We start from the raw sequence: 20,411 nt of genomic DNA on the forward strand, positions 1-20,411 counted from the left end.
TCACAGATCAAACTGCTCTTACTGACATGTTGCAGGTAATCTCTGTGGAAATTGCCAAGCGTTGCTCTGTCTAATGCACGTGTGTTTGCACTGAACTGCATGTTTGTGTTCCATGGCACTGAGGAACTTCCTTGGCACTTTGTGTGGTGTGGTCTGCAGGGAAGGTGCTGGTGTTCCTGGACAGTCACTGTGAGGTGAATGAGATGTGGCTGCAGCCTCTGCTGACCCCCATCAGGGAGGACCACAGGACCGTGGTGTGCCCCGTGATCGACATCATCAGCGCAGACACCCTCGCCTACAGCTCCTCCCCCGTCGTGCGCGGGGGCTTCAACTGGGGCCTGCACTTCAAATGGGACCTGGTGCCCCTGGCAGAGCTTGAGGGACCCGAGGGAGCCACTGCTCCGATCAAGTAAGGCTCCTCCCCTGTGGTGAGAAGCTCAGTGTGACACAGGGGTGATCAGGAGCACTCTCTAAGCAGTGGGGAGTGGTCTCTGGCTGTGCAGGTTTAGGAGCAGGTGCCTAACCTGTCAAATATCTGACTTGTTTATTTCACTTAGTTTTGATCACTATTCCCTATTTCTATTTCACTTTAGTTTCTGGCATTTAATCAGGAATTAGATATATCTGTTTTATTAGGTCAAGAAAGCACACTTCTAGAAAATGCTTATACAATAGCAGCTTTTGCTGAAGACAAAATTCTGGGGGAGCTTAGGGTAGTCTGTATTAAATATATCCAATAACTTCACTTTTGAGCTATGCATTGATGTTTGTTTCCAGTCTGTTGATGTGCTTGGCTTAATGATAATTCTGATACTGCCTTTGTTCTAGGAGTAGCCTGCATATCCCACTAATAAGAACTATATAATTTCTGTGATGAAATGCTGAAGAATTACTGGATTAGGAAAATCTGTTTGTGGTAATAGGAATTTGTTTTTGTGGTCTTTTGAGAGTTGTTTTGAAACAAAAGTCTCAGTAAAGCTCAACACTGGGACTTGAAAGTTACCTTCCTTATCTTTTAACCATTGATGGCTGTGTGACCTGTACAGAACTGGCAATACCTGGTTCTAGTGGATGTGTAGCTGATGTAAAATGGTGTCAGCGGGCACCTTTTATTAGGAGCAGACATGTATGGTTCAGACACAAGAGCAGAACTCTCCCAAGTGAATTCCTTCATGAAAAGAACCAGAGCTGCTGCAGCAAAGGCAAGGAGCTTACTGTGCTTTCTCTAGTTGCAGGTATCAATCTCAGTAAAGAATTCAGGTTTGTCAAGTGGAGGAGCTGTCCCTTTTTTACAAAATTACTCTTTGTGTTTAAGATTTTCCAAGTGAATCAGAAATTGGGTGTGTTTTCATTTCTCTCTCATTCTCTTTTCTTGGACTGTAAATAAGAGCATTTCTGCTGCCACAAACAGTTCCAGCACAGGTTCTCTGCTGTCATCTGACAGCTCAGCAGTTGGCCTTCCCATGTCTCCCCATCCCAAGATTTTTTCTGAGAAGCCAGGAAATCATTAAGTTATTTAACAGCTTGACTGTCTTGTTTGGAAAGTGCCACTGTGGCAGTTTCTGATCCTGGAGGGAAAGGACAGACTGAAAAAATCTGAGTGGAGAATCAGCATTGGGTGTTAAAATCTTTATTGTGTTAAGAGCTATTCTCACATTGAATGTGGTCAGTGGCTGAAGGTTAGCTGTTGCTGTGTTCAACTCTGTTGTTGCATTCTTTCAACTCACTTTTATGAAAAGTCCTGTGCTAAAAAGACAGAGAACTTTATAGTTTAAAGCAAGTGTAACCATCTCAAAAGATTACCTTTTCTGAGTATGAAAGTGATTTTTCCTACCTAAAGGTCTCTGCCTCCTTTGAATAAGGAGCCTAGATTGCTATTTAACCTTGAAAAAGGCTTTCCATCCAACAGAAAGTATTGAATTTTAGAGACTTTCCACAATGAGGTATTTTTGTGTCAGAGTGAGAAAATTGAGAGTAACCTTTCAACCCAGTTTTTAAGGTGACAGAATCTGTTGTAGAAATTTGTGTGAGAGCAAGCAATGAAATATTGACCCAGGCTTGGTTTCATCACAGGGGGCTTTTCCAAGGATGGGAAAAAGCCTTTTTCTAGCCCATGGGATGTTCCAGCTATCATATCACATTTTTATATGGTGTTTTTACTCTGTTATACTCTTGTAGGTCATCCACATATTCTAGTGTTGTGATACAGTAGGAATTCAATCTAGAGCCTGAACAGTGAGGATCATATGCAGATTTTTACAGAATAGAACACATTCTAGTAACATACAGGCAAGGTAAAAAACTGGGAAATGCCAGGTATAAATACACAAAGTGTAAATAACTTGCCAGTGAACTGATAATTGAGTCAATAATGAAACAGAGCTGCCTCTGGCACTTAGTGTTCCTCTTTCTCTGTCCTATCCCTTTTCCTCAAGTTTACCAGGTAAAGAAATATGATTTATGGATATTGGAACAATGGAAGATCACAAATATCACTTACAGATCTGCTTTTGCAAATACTTTGAGACTAGAACTCATGTCTAAGTGGCTGAAGGATTTTAATTGTGTTATGTCAGTTTATCAATTTGGACTTTGGGACCAACAGATTCAGCAAAAATTACTGTGTGGGGTTTTTTTTCTCTGTCTAAAAGAAAATGAACTTCCTTCCTTCCATGCACCTTTTTAGGTCCCCCACCATGGCTGGAGGGCTGTTTGCCATGGATCGAGAGTACTTCAATGAGCTTGGGCAGTACGACAGTGGCATGGACATCTGGGGAGGAGAAAACCTGGAAATATCTTTTAGGGTAAGCAGAGAATTTACAGCTCTGTGCTTGAATGTTTGTGGCTTTTTCTTAGTTTGGTGGTGGAGCTTTTCATAAGAGCTGTAAAGAAGAAAAAAAGGAAAAGAAGAATTATGCAAGTTTTTAAAATTAGTTTATGAGCAATGTCTAATGAATTTCACAAATTGACTAGAGATGTGTGGCTCACAGTAATATTGCTAAGATGGAAGCTTAGTGTATTTCCTTGGACAGTTCTGCCTCCTTTTTGAGGACCTGGAAAGGTAAAGGTTTCTGGAACTACATTGAGAATCATGGAGAGGAGTCATCTTGGTTGAAAAAGTAATGAGAAAATCATAATCAGTGAAAATGAGCTGCATTGAGCTTCCTGTATTTTCTCTCATCTGCCCTGTCACTCTGCTGAAAGAAAAACAACTTACTGTGCTTAATGTCGTGCTTATCTCTTTATTTTTGTAAAGGGCATTCATCAACAGTTTGACAAGAGTCTGCCTGAAAATGATATGCTATCATGACAGATATGAAAAGGGGATTAAAAGGTGAAGTTAGCATAAAAAAACCAAACAAACCTAAAAGCAGACACAAAGCCCCCAAAACTTTAGAGAATCTGTCAGGTAGAAAAATCAAGATTAGGGTTCAAAAATAAGAACTGGAATTTCATGCACTTGAGTGACTTTAAAGGAGTGCATACTGAATAAATAAAATCTTTCAATTTTCTGTATAAATGTAATTATTAGGTATCTGAGTAGAAGTGTGTGGAGTGTGAGGAGATTATTGTTGTTATCTTGTAATACACAGTTTCAATAAAAAGGGCCTTGAAATATTGGAACACATTCAGAGAATTTAGAGCTTCTGGAAGTCCCTGTCTCTCTGGGGGAGGGTTGGAAAGAAGTTGAGTCTTTATCTTGTCTAGAAGGAGTTTTGAAAGTGTCTTGATTATGAACTGCTAATGTGGGATGATTTTCTGGGGCTGGAGAACATATTAGTCCAGCAAAGGGCCAGTGCTGGTAATTTGCTGGTAGATGAAGTTAAAAAAGCAATTTTAAAAAAAGAAATGGAAGTAGAGTGTAAATAAAGTGTAGATCCCTGGTACCACAGATAGAGACTCCTAAATGTAGCATCTGAATGGGAAGAGTGTTTCTGAGTTCCTCTATTTTAACACAAACAGTTCTGTCCAGTAAGTTTCCACACTTAGTTGAAAATCTCTCCAGGTTCCCTTGATGACAAAGACTGGTCTTTGTTATCTGTCACAGAGTTGTGGACTATTTTCATGCAGGTAAAAGAATTTAGGTAACTTAATCTGCAGGATGAGTCCTAGCCCATATATCCCAGTCTTTTCTGCTAGGTCATTAGAGCAAAACAGCAAAATTTTCTGTTTATCTCTTGAAAGCCATGATGTGTTTTGTGGAAAGTGTGGTCATATGAGAGGAATAATCTTTTGTAACATGGAGATCTAAAAATCTAATTTGTCAGAAAACGTGACATGAAGGCCAACATTGCTGACACCTAATCCTGTATAATGTATAATCTACCAAGGTATCCCTTGAAGAAGGGGAGAAGTTAGTGAGCAATCTGAGCAGTGAGTGAGCAACCTGAACATGTTCTGGTTTTTCATGGACAGATCTGGATGTGTGGGGGCAGACTCCTGATCATCCCCTGCTCCAGGGTGGGACACATTTTCCGTAAGAGGCGTCCCTATGGCTCACCTGGGGGACAGGACACTATGGCTCATAACTCACTGAGGCTGGCACATGTGTGGATGGATGAATACAAGGTAAGGAACAGTTCTAGGTCATGAAATAAGCTTATTGAATGGTTTTGACTGGTTTGTTTGTCAAAGAACTGTGTCACAGTGAGATCTGTTACAACTCTGATTGGGTTTTCCTCTGCAGCCAGAACTCCTAATGTTAGTTCTGATAGGAATTCATAAATTCTGTAGAATTGTAATTTGGCTTTTGAGTCCTTCAATCTCCTCCTTGTTACTTTACTGCCTGCAGGAGATTGAGTTTTATGCCCTTTTAGTGAAGTAAAAGATGATGGATGAGCTTTTGTAAGCTCTGCATTGCGTTGTGTCCAAATCAGTATTACATGGCAGCCTTGTACTGTGCCTTCAGGTAGTTTCCATGTTGCTGAGACAGAGATATTTCTGGCTGCTTGTTTGCTTTCTGTTTTAATTAGCAATCTGCTTCTTAGTCTGTCTTGCCCTGGAAGAGCAATCAGGACTAATTTCTGGATTCAAGGGCAGAATCTTGTCTTCAGATCTTGATACTGATGCTTTTAAACATAGATCAGGGGTTTCTGAGTCCCTCATCTTTGAGATACTTAATGACATTTTGCTCTCTGAGACCACAGGATTTGCTGTGTGCTCAGTTCCTAGGGTCCCTACAATTTCTATACAAGATAGATTATATTAATTTTATGTTCTTTGGAGGTTTATGTTTCATTCCCCATCCTTTACCTTGATCTTCAATTTGAGGAACCTGTTAGAGGTCATTCATTTTTATCTCCATTCTTCATCTCTGTAATGCTTTGGTGGATCTAATCTATCACCTTCCCTTTTACCAATGCCTGGGCACAGTTGTTTTGTGATTAATGATGGCTTTCTCTGAAGCTTGGACTTGTTTCTTTGTTCTAATTTCCAGTTGAACTGATTTATCCAGCAAGCACTTGAGCTGCTGATTCTAGCAGTCTCTTATCACAGATTTGTGTCCAGAACCTTCCCAGCTGTTTCTGGTCTGATTCTCTGATAGCTGCCAGAGATGTATGGAAGACAAGCTTGGAAATATTTTTGTTTTTGTAAGAATAATGCAAGTATTTAGGGCCAGTATAATTTACCAAAGCAATCTAACAATGCACAGTACAAAGATAAGACTTAAAGGAGTAAATATCAGTATTTAATAAATGAAATGGCATGGAAATGATTCAGCAAAGTTTTCATAACTGTCAAAAGCAAAATGCAAAACTATAAGTTCATGTATACAGTGGTAATAAATAACACATGCAAGGTAGGATACCAACATTTGGACTTCAACCAGGAAAGAGGAAATTGGAATAGCAGAGCTACTTTTTGAAGGAGGCCAGATTGTGATGTCCAGTCTGTCTCTAAACTTCCTCAGAGCTGACCAACAGTCCAATGTACCCCAAGTACACACTTCCCCTTCCTCTGCTGTTAAGATAACATTGATACATCAAGTACATCCAAATGCTCAAAGATCTTGATGAGGAGAGATATGTAACTTGTCCAGAGGTGATGCTGTCTGTTTTCTGAGTATCAGATAGCAGGAAATATTTGAAAACTGTCAGAACCACATTATGGTGGGTGGATTCCAGATGTCTCTTAGAGATTAATCCAGCAAAATACCATAGTTCAGTGCCCTGAAAACTGAATTCTAAATGGTACCTCGTAAACAAATTATTATGCAAACACAATGCCTTTTTTGTGGGCTCTGTAAATCTATCTGGAATTAAATGCTAAAAGGGGATTTTTTCCTAGTTTTGGCAATAGTATTCGTGCCATGTTGTACATTCATGAGTTCCTGTTTGTCCCCATTGTTGTCTCTGCATTGGAGTCAAACAGCACAGGAGATTGGGTTGGAATTTTAATCCATCCTCACCTAATTTGTGTATCATCATAAAATAGAATGTGAGAAGAATAACTTTGTGGGAGCCTTTTTGGAGATGATGCAGATGAATGGAAAGAACTGGGCTTCCCAGAAAGCCCAGGTGACAGTTCTGATTATTCACATGAATAAGGTGTGTTCCCACTGAACTTCATTATATTAGTCCATTTATAGGTCTATTCTGGAATGGTTTTACCCTGACCATTTGTAAAGTTGGAAGGCTGGAAACTGTGCAAGACAAAACACACTGGAATCCCACAACAATAAAAACAATCCATTGAACAATCAAAATAATTTCAAGACACCTTTGTCAGATGAGGCTGCTGATGATACATGAGTGTTTTTTACTTATTGATTTTAGGATGCCTGTATTGCTAATGGAATAAAGTCAGGGGCTGATTTGTTTCTTCCTCAAGTTGGCATCTAACAAAGATCAGCAAATTTTTACCCAGGAATTATCTTAAAAAAAAAGCCTTCAGTTAGAAAGATTAGCTCAGAGTTAGGCAAGATTAAATCTCACTTCCTGTGACAATGCAAGCATTGCAATTTCCTACTGCCAGTTTCAAACCTCCTGGTTGAAAGCACTAACAAAATGAAGTGAAATTTTGGGAGTTCTGGAAACAGGAAAAAATTGGGAATCAGTAATCTGAAATTACTTGAAATCTGAAATTTTTTTCTCCTTTTCCCCAACCTGTTTCCCTTAAATACAGGAGCAGTATTTTGCTTTGAGACCTGAGCTGAGGATGAGAAGCTATGGAAATATCACCGACCGTGTAGAACTGAGGAGGAGGCTGAACTGCAAGTCCTTTAAGTGGTATTTAGATAACATCTATCCTGAGATGCAAATATCTGGGCCCAATGCCAAAGCTCCACAGCCAGTTTTTATTAACAGAGCACAGAAACGACCAAAAATAATCCAGCGTGGAAGGGTAAGAGAAAAACTTAAATATATGGAATTCTGGTGTGTTAATTGTTCTGAGACCTTTTTACCTTAAAGACTTGCTCAAATACAACAAAAATAGTCTGATTCCTTAATTTTGCAACAAGCTGTCTTGAAAATAATAGGATTTTTGTCAAATCAGTCTGGTCTATATTTCAGGTCATCCTTAGGCTAGATATGTTCTATGAGGTTTCTTACCTTGAAGTTCTGACTTGGGAAGTTTTGCTGTCTTTAGAATGTGTTTTCATGGCTGTTGGTTCTGAAGATGGATTTGGATAGAGAGAAATTTGGCCTCAAATATTCATGCTCTGTTGGTTTATGATAAGAGTACAATGTAATTAGGTTCCAAACTCATTGCTTTTACTGGGTCATTTTCTGCAAAGGTGAACGTTTGCATCTGAGGCTGATGATGGCTTTTCTAGTCTTGGCTGTTAGCTAATGAACAAAAGATGAGTTTTTCTCCTCTCTTTTTTTCTTCCAAGTAGAAGTGAAAAGAGAAATTTTTATGTGCATTCATGAAGAAAATCATTATTAAATTCATGCCTTAGCTCTGAGGTTACCTTTGCTTACAGGTTTGTATGCAGGCAGAGTCACCAAACAGCTGCATCTGCTCTTTCCAGGGTCAAATTCCCCTGATGTGTGCTTTTTATGCTTCCCAAAAATAACTGATAGTTTCAAACCCAAGACAACTATCTCAATGTCTTCCCTGTGGAAGAAAATACTCTGGAGTAAACTGCTTCATGTGCACACAGATGATGGTTAGCAGGTTCCCTTTTAACTCAGTAGTTGGAATCATTTAGTAGTGATGTCCCTCCAGGCTGCAGTAGCTGCTGGTTCTGCAAGAAGTGAGTCAGGAGGACCTGTGTTCATACAGGACCTCTTGGCACCATTAGATTTTTTTCTTGGAAGCAGCTGTCTGGGAATCCTCAATTTGTGCAGTATTTTTATAGCAATATCCCAGCCAAGCTGTGAAGTTTGTTATGTGGTTTCCCTGAATAAAACTGATGGGCTGATTCCCCTAGTTGTTGGATGCTGTTACTCCCCTAGTCAGACCTTTTCTTCTTCTTTTTAAAATTTAGTAGCTTTTTACTTTCATTCAGACAGAAATTTGACTGAGAAATTGTTGATGTTGGAGAGAAGTCCACCAGATCCTGGAGGGATCTGAATATCTCAGCAGCACTTAAAGTTAACTCTTCCCAGCAGTTATTTACCATGGCTTAATTTAGAGAAAAACTTTGTGCACCCCTTAAGAATGGGGAAAAGAAGTAGAAAAATGCTGGTTCCTTGGCTTGGTTCTCTGGGGTTCAAGAATTATACCCAGCATTGTATGAGAGAGTCAGCTTTGGCTCTGGTGGCTGTATAAACTATTTCCAGATGCCTGCAAGGAACAGAATGATCAGCCAATGTCACCACTGTGTGCCAGACTCTTTAGGATTTGGGAGGAATCACTCCAAATCTCAGTTTATTCTCAAAAGCTAATTGGGCCACAGATAAGTGGTGGTTTGACAGCTGGGAAGAAATATAATGATCACAAATGGTTGCAGCTGTTACCAGTGAAATCCAATGCTGGCCATCATGGCCAATTAAAAACAAAGGACAAAAATCATACAAAACTCATGTAGTCTATGGTTTAAAAACCTTCTGTTGAGTGAGGAATGATGAAAATGAGATCTGTGCTAGATCTGGGGTGTGAGGAAATGTTACTTAAAATGTTTTGTGTAGTTTGTTTTAGATGTGTGTGGGGAACAGGAGAAGCATGGTACACTCAAGGCAATTGTTGTTGTGCCTTGGGACAGCTATTTCCAGAAATGGTGTTTAGTGAAAAATATTATTTGGTATTTGTGCTAATTTTTGCTATCATGTGATCGAGCAGTTTGTTCCTTTTATTACTGGAAGGGTATTTTGGTTTCTAAAAATTTGTAGAGTCAATAGCAATGCCAAGACAGCTATGGATGCCTTCATAATAAAGTTCAGCTGGCTAGTTAATCAGCCTGGCCTGGAGTTCAGGACAGCAAATTCTTTTTTCCTCCACATCCAGCTCCAGATTGGAAATAAGTGTTTTTAATGTGGGTGTCAGATCTGAGGCCCTGCCATCTCTCAGCTCAGAGTGTGCAGGCAGTGTTTGCTGCCTGCAGAGCCTGATCCCCGCCACATCAGGGGAAGCAAAATTAACAGGCTGGAAAGAAGTCATCTGCTGGCCAGCAGTTAGTTCAGAGCATGTGTGTAATTTAAAGCCAGAATTAGAGGTGCTTTGTCTCCCTGAGTACCTCTGTGGGGATACACCAAGATCTTAATGATTTTTTGGTTCTTGAAATAGAACACTTGAACATTGTACAGCAGAAAATGTCTTGGATGTCTCTTAGGGTGGGCATCACTGTTCAGATCAGGAGAGACTGGCAGCTTGCTGAGAGCCTCCTTGTTTGCTTTGATGGTGGCTGCTTACAGTTCTGCATCACAGGACAGGATCCTGACCTGAATCAGTCCTCTGATACACCATTCCCCTAAATCAGACTAGGTGGGCCATTAGAGCAAAAATAGCATTTAGATGCTTGTAAAATGTTCTCTCTCTCTCTGATCCATCAGCAAAATTCCACAGCTGATAACAGTGGCTTTTCAGTTACATAAATGCTCTTGAAAACCAATTTGCAAACAACATAAATCTCTGAAGTTGTTTTTATTTCAGTAATTCCTTCTCCTTTCTCAGGGAGGCTGTCCTGTTCCATGAAGAGAAGCTGTAGGAGGAGACTTATGTTTAAGTTAACTGTGGGAAATGCAGTTTATACAGTACAGTCAATATTCCTGAATAGAATTTGTAGGGCCTTATGCTTCCATGGAGAGTGAAGAGGGCAAAGAACGTTGACAGAGTAGAGCCAGGATGTGTGTACTACATTTGTACCAGAGAGAGAAATCTTGATGTAATTAGGAAGCAAATTGGAACTATTTAATGCAGTTTTTTCTCCAAATTACATGAAAAACAGAATGGCATTTTAAGAGGGAAGATTTTTTTAGTAACTGGAAGGGTTGGTTGAGTTTTTTTGAGCACACTAGGGATCCAGGGCTGTTTTTTACTGACTGTCAACTTGTTTTCCTTTCATAGCTGTATCACCTCCAAACCAACAAATGCCTGGTTGCCCAGGGCCACCCAAGCCAGAAAGGAGGCCTGGTGGTTGTTCGGGAATGTGACTACAACGATCAGAACCAGGTATGAGATTCCCAATTATATTGAGTTCATTCATGTCTTTACAATGACCAAAATGTTTTCCTGCTGGCAAAGTGCCCTGTGTGGCATCTCATCAGCAGACAGGCTGCTGTCAGAGGGTCATTCAAACCATGGGGCTGGCCAAGGACACTGCGGAGCTCCTACTAATGCTGTGTTGGATGTCATAATCTCCTTCTCTATGGCATGAATCTCTCTATTTGGCTGAAGGCTGCCCTAAAGTGGCTCCTGATGGGTTCATAATCCACTGATTGGCACTTCAGAATTTGTAGCAGCTCTTTCAGTTGGTTCCTCATACTGGAATTGAGAGCAGCCCTTTCCTGCCCTGCTGGTGTTTGTGTACTGCACAACCAGTCCTCTGCTGCTGGAGTGGCTGCAGTTTGGGATAAATGAATGATTTGTTGTTAAATAAAAGGAGTTCAGGAGATTCTTTGGCTACAGGTGAATTGCTGATCTGGGGATTAGTTAGGGATAGATGTGAAAACCTAATGAGAATTTTTGGATCACTATATGAGGCCTTTGCTGTTTCACTTCTTGCAGGCGACAGAAATTCAGGACTTGGATAAAAAGTCTCCAGGATAGAGAGATCTTCAGCTAATGCCATAAAGGCTTACATAGCTAAGAACTACTCTGAGAACTTTATGATTTAGAGCCCTTGGGATCCAATTCTAAAATCTAGGTTGGATCTAAAGAGAAAAATAATCAAAGGCACAGAATAAATGGAGCATGGGATGTAAAGCAGCATAGCTTTAGTAAAGGTGGGTTGTGCTGGACTAACTTGATGCTCTATGACATGGGCAACAGTTTCCAGGGTATGGAAACTGCAGCAGTGGAGGCAGAGTGATTTGTGACAGTCCCAGCAAAATGCTGTGGGCTTTGTCACCTAATGGGACTTTCTGCCTCCTGTGGTGGCCTCACCAGCTGAGTGGGACAGAGGAAGACTGAGGGGTGTTTGCACTTCTCAGGATAAGTGTGGCTGGCTCTTGACACGTGGCCTCCAGGTCCAGCTGTCAGACAGGGGCAAGTACAAGTACATCCTTGCACTTCACTGGAGCACTGAGAAATCATCACTGTGACCAAATTACCAGTTCCTGTGTTGAGGGTAGATTAATTAAAGCTGGCATGAGAATGGAGTTTTCCCTATTTGTTCTATTCCATTAGCTGTAGGACAGTCAGCAAGTCTTGTAAATATAAATGCTGTGTGAGTGTAATAGTGACTGATGGGCACCATCACCACCAAGTGATTGCACATTTGCAGTGCCAAAGCTGCAATTCTGAGCCATTCTGCCTTTGGGTGAGAGAACCTGGGCATGATGTCCACACAGTTATGCTTCCCTTCTCCTTGCTGCAATATTTCTCATAATGAAGTGCCACATGCCTGAAGGAAAAACTCTGTTGATTTTCCACATCAAAACTTTTTTCTGACTTTTTTAATCCAGGAGAACAAATTTCAGTTGTCCCTTTGGTGCTGAGAAAGACAAATCTGTGCTCTGATTGTTGATCTTTGGCTTCTTTTCTCATGAATCTGGTTTGCTATTGGTAAACTTAGCAATTATTTCTCATAAAAAACCTGGCTGTGCTATCTTCTTTCACAATGATTTTGTTCTCCAACCAAGGATGGCAACCGAGCACTGTTTTTCTGCTATTACACTTATTTTGTTCTCCTAATAAATCCCATGAGTGCCTTCAGCCAACTTGCTGTCATAACCTCTTGAACAATCTTGCTATAGATATGTGAGAACAGTGTAGAGAAAGATGACATTTATTTAGCAGCTTCTTATAAAAATAGCAAGAAACATCCTGACTATTGGAAGCTTTTAACTGTAGTTTCACTCAGCTTGTTGGCATCTTCAGCTGGTTTTGCCCTAGAATTATCTGGTTTATGCCTTTGTCCTAGGAAAAAAGCCTGTGTTTGGTCTGGTGAATGCATGTGAGAGTTGACCAGCCTCTCTAAAGTCATGGGACTGGCCTTTAAAGCAGTTCTGTTTTACCTTTGGTTTATGCTTGCTTTGTTTTCTCTAGCCTTCATGGCTGCTAAGGAATTTCAAATTCTCATTTAACTTGGATTTAAAAGCAGTAACAGGTATTCTGTAGCTTTCAATTGCATCAGCATTATGGGCAATCCTTTTCATTGTAGTTGACTTAGATGGTCATCATTAAGTAAAGTTGAAAATTAGTCAGGCACATCACACTGTCCTGGTTTCTCAGGCTTGACATGACATGACTGACATTCAGTTCATATTTTTGCTATAGAAAGAAAATAATAGGGGAAGTGGGTTTTGTATCTAGAAAATATATTTAAAATTATGTCTATAAGTTATAATGAAAACTAGGATGCTCCATTAACTGTAATAGAAACAGTCTGGGATAATTCTGGGGACTGGACACAATCCCAGTTTTAGAAACCAAAGTCTTCACAGTAACTCTGCTAGTTAGGAAGTGCATAAGTGCATGCAGGTTGAAAATATCCTGCACCGCTGTTGCCTCTTTTTTTTAAATAGATTAGATTTTTTTAATTGTTGTGTTTGGAGTGTTTTTTTGGGGGTTTTTTTTGGTGGTTTTTTTTTAATTTTTTTTTATTATTATTTTAAGAAAATACATAGGAGGATAAAAGAAGAGAGGTCTCAGAAATGAGACAAATCCTGGGAGGGCACCTTTCTGCTTACAGGCTTTAGATACTGTGTGCCTGCCAGGAGTTTCTTTGCTATATGGGGCTGTTGCTCCTGACAGCCTTTGGCAGCAAGAGCTGAACATTATCCTTTCAGTCTTCAGCAGAAAATCAGTTAATTATTTCTGGAGTATGCTAAGGCTTGCAATTGTGTAACAAAGAAACCTCATGGGGCGGCTTTGCTTTCCTGGTGCTTGAATCTGTTAATAATCTGCAAATTCATAGTGATACTCTAATCTGGATTTGGAACCAAATTTGGGCCTATTTTTCCCCTTTCCTTTGTTTTCTACAGTAAACACATAATTAGTTTGAAATTAATTTTGGCTGTCTTGTGTAAGCCTTTCTGGTGAAGCATCACACTGGGTTTAACCACTGCCTTGTGTTCTTTGCCATCACTCAGCTTTTGATTGAAGATCTGTTCCCTGTGTCACTGCATCTTCTCTCTCCATTCCTACCAGTTCATCTCTTGTTTGGACTTGGCTCCATCATTGTTCTTTCCATAGTAATTCTCTCTGGCAAGTCCTGCCATTTCTCCATTCTCTCCTCCCTCTTTAATCTTGCCATGCTTTCTTTTTCATGGCAGGCTTTAAACAGAAAAGATTATTTTAGAAGGCACAAAATGCCTGAGGTTGGGGCAAATTTTAATGTGATCCCTGCACTTCTTCCAAGGAGGCCTTTCTTGTGTTATAATAGTCACAGTGATAATGAACTGTGTGCTTTCCAGTCATGCTGTCCAACTGAGGCTGTGTCCCAAATCCCAGCACCCCCCAGAAGGCTGCTTTTAGTTTCATAGGCCAAAAAAAGAGACAAAGCAAAATTTATGTGCCTGACTTTTCTGCCTAGAGTTTGATATGCCATATTCTGACTGTGAAACTCATGCAGACTTAATGGAAAAAAATAAATTACAGAGTGGGCATGGCAAGGGCAGCACTGAGCTGAGAAATGGGGACAGGGCTGGAACAGGAGCACACCACAAGAACTTTGTGTGTCTGTAGGTATACTTCAGGGACAGGGATGAGGGGCTCTGCTCCTCTTGTTCACAGGCTCCCATGTCAGGGGAAGGGAATTGCCTTGCTCAGCAGCTCCAGAGGCTGGGGAGTGCTGTCCAGCTGCCCTGTGAGTGCCAGGGCTGCACTGAGGATTGGCAATAGCTGTCACTGGGTGCTCCCAGGATCTTCCCTGCACTGCAGGGCTTCACTTTCCATTGACTTCTCTTTTCTCTACCCCTCTGTAACCCCGGATATTTTGAGGTGAAAATCCCCAAGTTCCTTAATTGCTTTGCTTTCTGGCTTGGGAATTCAGACTCTCCTGTTGGTTATGAGAGCTCCAGGTCTTCCACAGATGTGATCTTGGCCAAGGGAGGAGAGCCAGCAGCTCCTGCAGTTGGAGCAGGCTGCTGTTCCTGCTTCCCTCAATGTCCAGCTGTGCCTTGCTGAGTGCCAGCAGGGTTTGGGCATGAATGGCAGCAACTGAAGGTGCCTGACACATTTCTGGTACCAAGAATAAAAATACCTGCTCTGTTCAAGCAGCATGTGGGAGAGGACAGACAAGAGGCAGCTTCAGTGTGTCCTTGTTGCTTGTTGGAACTGACAGTTGGTTTTTTCAGTGTGATCACAAACTCTTCTGTCATGTAAATTCAGGAGCCCAATTGCAGTTGAAGCTGCAAATATGAACCAGTGCATTCCTGTTGTCATTATATTGCAGAAGTTCTATTATCAGTACATTGCAAGGCTTCCATATTGCCAGAGTTTTGTACCTCCTTGATGTTTCTTGTAGGCAGCTCCTCCAGGCACTGACTCTTCCTTGTTCTCACAGCAGCCAACTGACTCCAGGTTCCCTCAGCCACCCAATCCACTCTTTTATAACACTCTAATTATTGGCTACAGCTGTGGCCTGTTCACATCAGGCCTGCTCCTAATCCTTAATAATTGGCTCAGCTGCAGCTCTTTAGGGGGTAAGATTACATTCTGTACCACCTTTATTTACTTATGTTCTATCCCCCTACACATTCCTGCTTCATGCAGGTGGGCCCAGGGAAGGGGCTGCATTCAGTTCTCACCACTCCCTGCAAGGCCCATCTCTGGCATCCAGGTGTTGAAGCATCTCCTCTGTAGGTGAACCGAAGACTCAATGAAACTGCCCTGAAACATTGCAATAAATGTCTTTCTATCTGCTCTTGCAGGTCTGGATTTACAACGAGGATCATGAGCTGATTTTGAATAATCTGCTGTGCTTGGATGTTTCTGAAACTCGCTCGTCCGATCCCCCGCGGCTGATGAAGTGCCACGGCTCCGGGGGCTCCCAGCAGTGGACGTTTGGGGTGAGGGCAGAGCCTGCCATGGGCACATTGCTTGTAATCAGTGTCTCAGTCAGGGACAGTGGTGTGGTTATTAATTGTTGCAGTGTTGTTGTGGGTCCCAGGATGAGGTGAGAGATGAGAATTGACTCCAAGTTCTCAGAAGGCTGATTTATTATTTTGTGATATTATATTACATTAAAAGAAAATTATATACTAAAACTATACTAAAGAAAGAGAAAAGGAGACATCAGAAGGCTAGCAAAGAATGATAATAAAATCTTGTGACTGACCAGAGAGTCTGACACAGCTGGACTTGGATTGGTCATTAAGTAAAAACAATTCTCATGGAACCAATCAAAGATGCACCTGTTGGTAAGCAACCTCCAGACCACATTCCAAGCAATCAGATAATTACTGCTTACATTTCTTTTCTGAGGCTTCTCAGCTTCTCAGGAGAAAAATCCTGGCAAAAATATTTTTCATAAAATATCACAGTGACACAGTAGCACTAACAGGACATCAGGGCTGAATTTAATTGTGCCTAAACCTCAGATGTACCAGGGCAGTTGCACTGCACCAGGCCCAGCCCATGGTTCAGGCAGCCTGTACAGAAGTTGCACAGGATTTGAAGGGTGCATTTCAGTCTTAGTAAGACTTTTGCTGTGCTCTGGGACATGCAGGCCCTTTGCAACAAAGAAAGGTTCAATGGAGCTGCAGAAACCTTTCTTCTGCCAGTCACAGCCACCCACAGCACTGTGGCTCATCTAGGATATGCCAGAGAGAACAAAATCCACCCCAGAGCTTTGTTGTGTTGTGTTTGCAGGGTGGGAGACAGGAGGAATCCACGTGGTGATTCCTGCTCAGTGCTTGAAGAAGCACAGGGCAGAGCAGTTCTTCTGCCCTGCAATTGATCTCATCAGTTTAATTGTTAAAGCCAGGAGTGGCCAATCCACAAAACTGAGCCAGTGCTGCTCACACATGGCATTTGTCTCATGAGTATTCACTCAGAGGCTGCCCCTCACATGCCCTCAGCCTAGCAGAGACTCTGTAGCACCAAGATGGTTGAACAAAGGCAGGGAGAGTGTCAGGACCCAGGGCATCCCTCTGGCTGTCCTGTGCAGCCAAGACCCCTGCCAAGGGTCTCAGGGACCCTGGCACAGAGCCTAAAATGCCCCTGGGGTTTTGATTATGACCTGTGGATCAAGTTACCAACCTTGGATGAAGATCTGCAAGCCACAACAAATTAAGTAGAATGATAGTGAATTTATCATGAGGTGAAAATAGATTTTGGGGTTTTTTAGAATGGAGGTTCAGGGGGTAAGATGGAGGGATCTGGGTGTGTCCTGCCTTTCTTCTTTTTCTTCTTGGCCTCATCTTCTGCTGTGGTGTTGGCACTTTTAGATTGGTTTAGAGTAGAAGCTCACTGTCTAACACAGGTGATAGGTATTGGAAAGTGATTGTAAATATTGTACAGGTAGTTTTTAGTATAAAGACATAACACTGCCCTGGGGGCAGGCAGAGTGCCTCTGTCTGTCCTGCTGAGTGGACCTCAGCTGGACAGGAGAAAGAATTTTATAGATAAGATACAATAAACAACCTTGAGACCGAGAAATGAAGAGCTCTGACTCCTCCTTCAACTGCTGGCTGGGAAGAGAGACTTTCTAATGTTTCTTGGGGTCACAGTGACCAGCGAGAGACCCCGACAGGAGAGCCCTGCTGGCACAGCCAGTGGTGCTTCCAGCACAGCTCTGCACAGCCTGTCTCAGGTTCCTACCTTCCAGCACAGCTCTGCACAGCCTGTCTCAGGTTCCTACCATGGTGCTGGTGGGCAGCTGGAGTTGCCAAGGGGAGTCCCACAAGCCCTGTTGCAGCCCAGGGTGGTGTGGAGGTACAGGCAGATACTGTGTGAGCCAGGGCTGTGTGTGTGTGTCTGACACTGGCACCAGCACTGCCACAGCCCCCAGGGACAGTGGGAACAGTGAGCTGAGCAGTTGTGCTGAGCAGAGGTTATTGAAGGTTCTGCAGCTGGTGTCAGCAGGCAGGGATGTACAGGAGTGGGGGAATGCCACTGGGGTTGGGTGCATGGGGCTGCTGGTGATGCCTGTGGCAGGGCTGGACAATCTGCACTTCACGTGTGACACTGGGCTTTGAGCTGGCCATGGCCCACTGTGGCTGTGGGAGGTGGATCTGTAACAGGGGCACATTGTGCTCATCAGTGATCCACAAGGAAGGAAAGTGACTCAAGCACTAGGATTGATTAGGAAGGGGATAGAAACTGAAGCAGGGAAATAAATGTCAGCCCTCCATGGCAGTTTGTTTGTGCTGCATGTGCTGGTCCCCTCCTCTCAGAAAGGCTGAATTAGGGCTGAAGAAGGCTCAGAGGGGCATGGAAAGGCAAATGGAAGGTGTGGGGCACCTTTCCCATGAGGAATATGGGCCCTTTCGATATCAAACCTTTTGGAACCAGGGGAACTCCATTGAGTGAGTCATTGATACAGGGAAATACTAACTGTGCACTGCCAGTTGTGGTACAAGACTTGGACTGGGGGCAGATTTTGGAGGAGTGTTTTGTTTTCTTACCATGTCCTCCTGCTTCACTGGATGTCTGGTTGTGGGCACAGGCAGTGGCAGAGCCTGGCAGGGCTGTTCTTGTGGATCTGCTCCCTCTGTGCAGGAGAGCAGGAGGTGGCTGCCCATGGGAGCTGCTGGGGCTGAGCCCTTTCCAGGCAGCTGCTACAGGCTGGCAGTAGAGATGGCACAGTCCTCTAAAGGTAATAAAAGGATAGGATCTGTTTCCTTGTCACTCTTGGCTGGGGTTTGGCCTTGCCCTGGCTGTGGGCACCCACCAAGCACGAGGCCTGGCACGACGTGTGGCAGCTCCCCAGCGTGTGGGTGCTGAGGGCAGGGGCACTGCTAATGCATGGCCAGACACAAAACAGGGACCTCTGTGCAGCCTGGAGAAGAGAGGGCTCCAGGGAGACCTTAAAGCATCCTTGCAGTGCCTAAGGAGGCTGCAGGAGAGCTGGAGAGGGACTTTTTGCTAGAGCATGGAGTGATAAGACAAGGGATGGCTTTAAAATGACAGAGGGCAAGTTTAGGTTAGATATTAGGAAGAAATTCTTTGCTGTGGGGGTGGTGTGGTGCTGGAACAGGTTGCTCGGAGAAGCTGTGGATGCCCCATCCCTAGAAATGTTCATGGCAAGGTTGTATGGGCTTGGAGCAACCTGATGTGGTGGAAGGTGTCCCTGCCCATGGCAGGAGAGTTTGACCTAAATGATCTTTAAGGTCCCTCCCAACCCAAACCATTTTAGGATTCTATGACCTGTCTGTGCTCACTACAGCCTGGTGGGCTCTCTCTTTGCTGAGTGCTGGGGAATGGGTTTGATCATCCCTCCTCCTCATTAAAAGACTGTGGTATAAACAAAATCCCAGCTGGGGGCCCGTGAGGATGTGAGAGCCTTTGTTTCCAAGTCTGGGTGTGGTTATGGGGTGTGCTGTAGTCCCCTACTGCTGTGGGTCTGGTGTGTCAGGGAGGCTGCTGAAAGGCTCATCTGTCAGAAGGAGCACCCCCTCCCCTTGGGCATCATTTCCAGCTCCAGTCTGACAATGGAGAACAGAAGTTTCAGTAAATAAATCCCATCTGTCTTTGTCTGCTCTAGAAAAACAACCGCCTGTACCAGGTCTCGGTGGGGCAGTGCCTGAAGGTGGTGGATCCCCTGAGCCACAAGGGCTACGTGACCGTGGCCATCTGCGACGGGTCCCTTCCTCAGCAGTGGCACTTTGAGAGCTGACACAGCCAGCAGGTGGCTGAGGAGAGTTCAGCTGAGCCTGGTTCCCCTTCAGCCACGATCTGAAGTCATTCTGGAGGGGTTTGTGTGCAGCCCTTGGCCGCTACACCTGGCACAACCGTGGAAGGACCTGCTGGAAATGCCCTGCCCCGAGGAGCTGAGCGTGGGAAGGTCCAGGTCCCTGGTCACACATGAGAGCAGCAGCCCCACTGCACCAAGGAGTGAAATTTATCATCAGTTCCTTGGATGGTCCTGGATTATTGGACTGGTTTTAAGTAAGAGAAATCATTAGAGCAATGTAATTTAAATGGTGAGATTTCAGCTTTGTGGATCTTCTAAATGACAGTGACAGAAAGGAGTCCTCCTTGACTATTTCATGTGCAGTATCTCAATAATTTACATTTCTAGTATGGGATTACTGGCCAAAATTATTTTACTTTTCTGGAAAATATTTTTATTCCCTTTTATCTTCTGATAATTGTCGTTTGAAATATTTAAATTTAGTTCTTTTAATTTTAGGACATTTTATGTAGTTTAAGTTCTTTGCTGTCATTCGTCACCTCATATTTAAAACAAAGTAACTATTGCAAAGTCTATTTTGATGACTCATGACAGTAGCTGCATTTAAAATAAAGTATCATTTTTTTATTAATTTGTACGGCCTTACTCTTTGTAGCTGTTAGACCAGAAAGCACCAACTTAGACACTGAGGGAAATTAATGTTCAGACAATCTGGGTCTTGTTTTCACTCCTTTTTTCCCTTCCCTGCATCTTGGAAGGCTTGACAGATAATTTCTGGTTTCTTCCCTCCACTTCTCTCTTTTCATTTATTTTACTATTTCTTTGACTTCCTACCTCAGCTTCTTCAGTGTGTGGGAGCTCCTGCAGAAGAGAACAGCTGCTCTTACCCAGTGCATTTTTTCTTAGCACTGCTGTTGGCCTTGTTTCCCTCTCCACAGCCATGGCCTTCCCTAGGAACATGCAGTTTGGATTTTGGAAGTTCCAGGACAGCCTTGCCCTTCCACTTGGGCAGCAGAAACATTCTCCAACTGCATAAATACTCCAGCATCCACTTACTGACCTT

At 42.9% G+C, this 20,411-nt stretch overlaps 1 protein-coding gene across 3 annotated transcripts in view; it reads left to right on the forward strand.

The window, feature by feature from the left end:
* The window catches only part of GALNT11 (polypeptide N-acetylgalactosaminyltransferase 11), a 46,390-nt gene extending 26,411 nt beyond the window's left edge, over positions 1-19,979 (forward strand). For all 3 annotated transcript variants that reach the window (XM_036379053.2, XM_036379052.1, XM_036379050.1), the window contains exons 6-12: positions 160-409; positions 2,687-2,804; positions 4,417-4,569; positions 7,126-7,344; positions 10,453-10,557; positions 15,423-15,560; positions 19,199-19,979. In XM_036379053.2, the coding sequence (XP_036234946.1) occupies positions 160-409; positions 2,687-2,804; positions 4,417-4,569; positions 7,126-7,344; positions 10,453-10,557; positions 15,423-15,560; positions 19,199-19,330 (1,115 nt within the window). In that variant the 3' untranslated portion in view covers positions 19,331-19,979. The remainder of the gene's footprint in view (positions 1-159; positions 410-2,686; positions 2,805-4,416; positions 4,570-7,125; positions 7,345-10,452; positions 10,558-15,422; positions 15,561-19,198) is intronic.
* The last annotated feature ends 432 nt before the right edge of the window (positions 19,980-20,411 follow it).

This window comes from Molothrus ater, chromosome 1 (genome assembly GCF_012460135.2).
Source record: "Molothrus ater isolate BHLD 08-10-18 breed brown headed cowbird chromosome 1, BPBGC_Mater_1.1, whole genome shotgun sequence".
NCBI lineage: Eukaryota > Metazoa > Chordata > Aves > Passeriformes > Icteridae > Molothrus > Molothrus ater.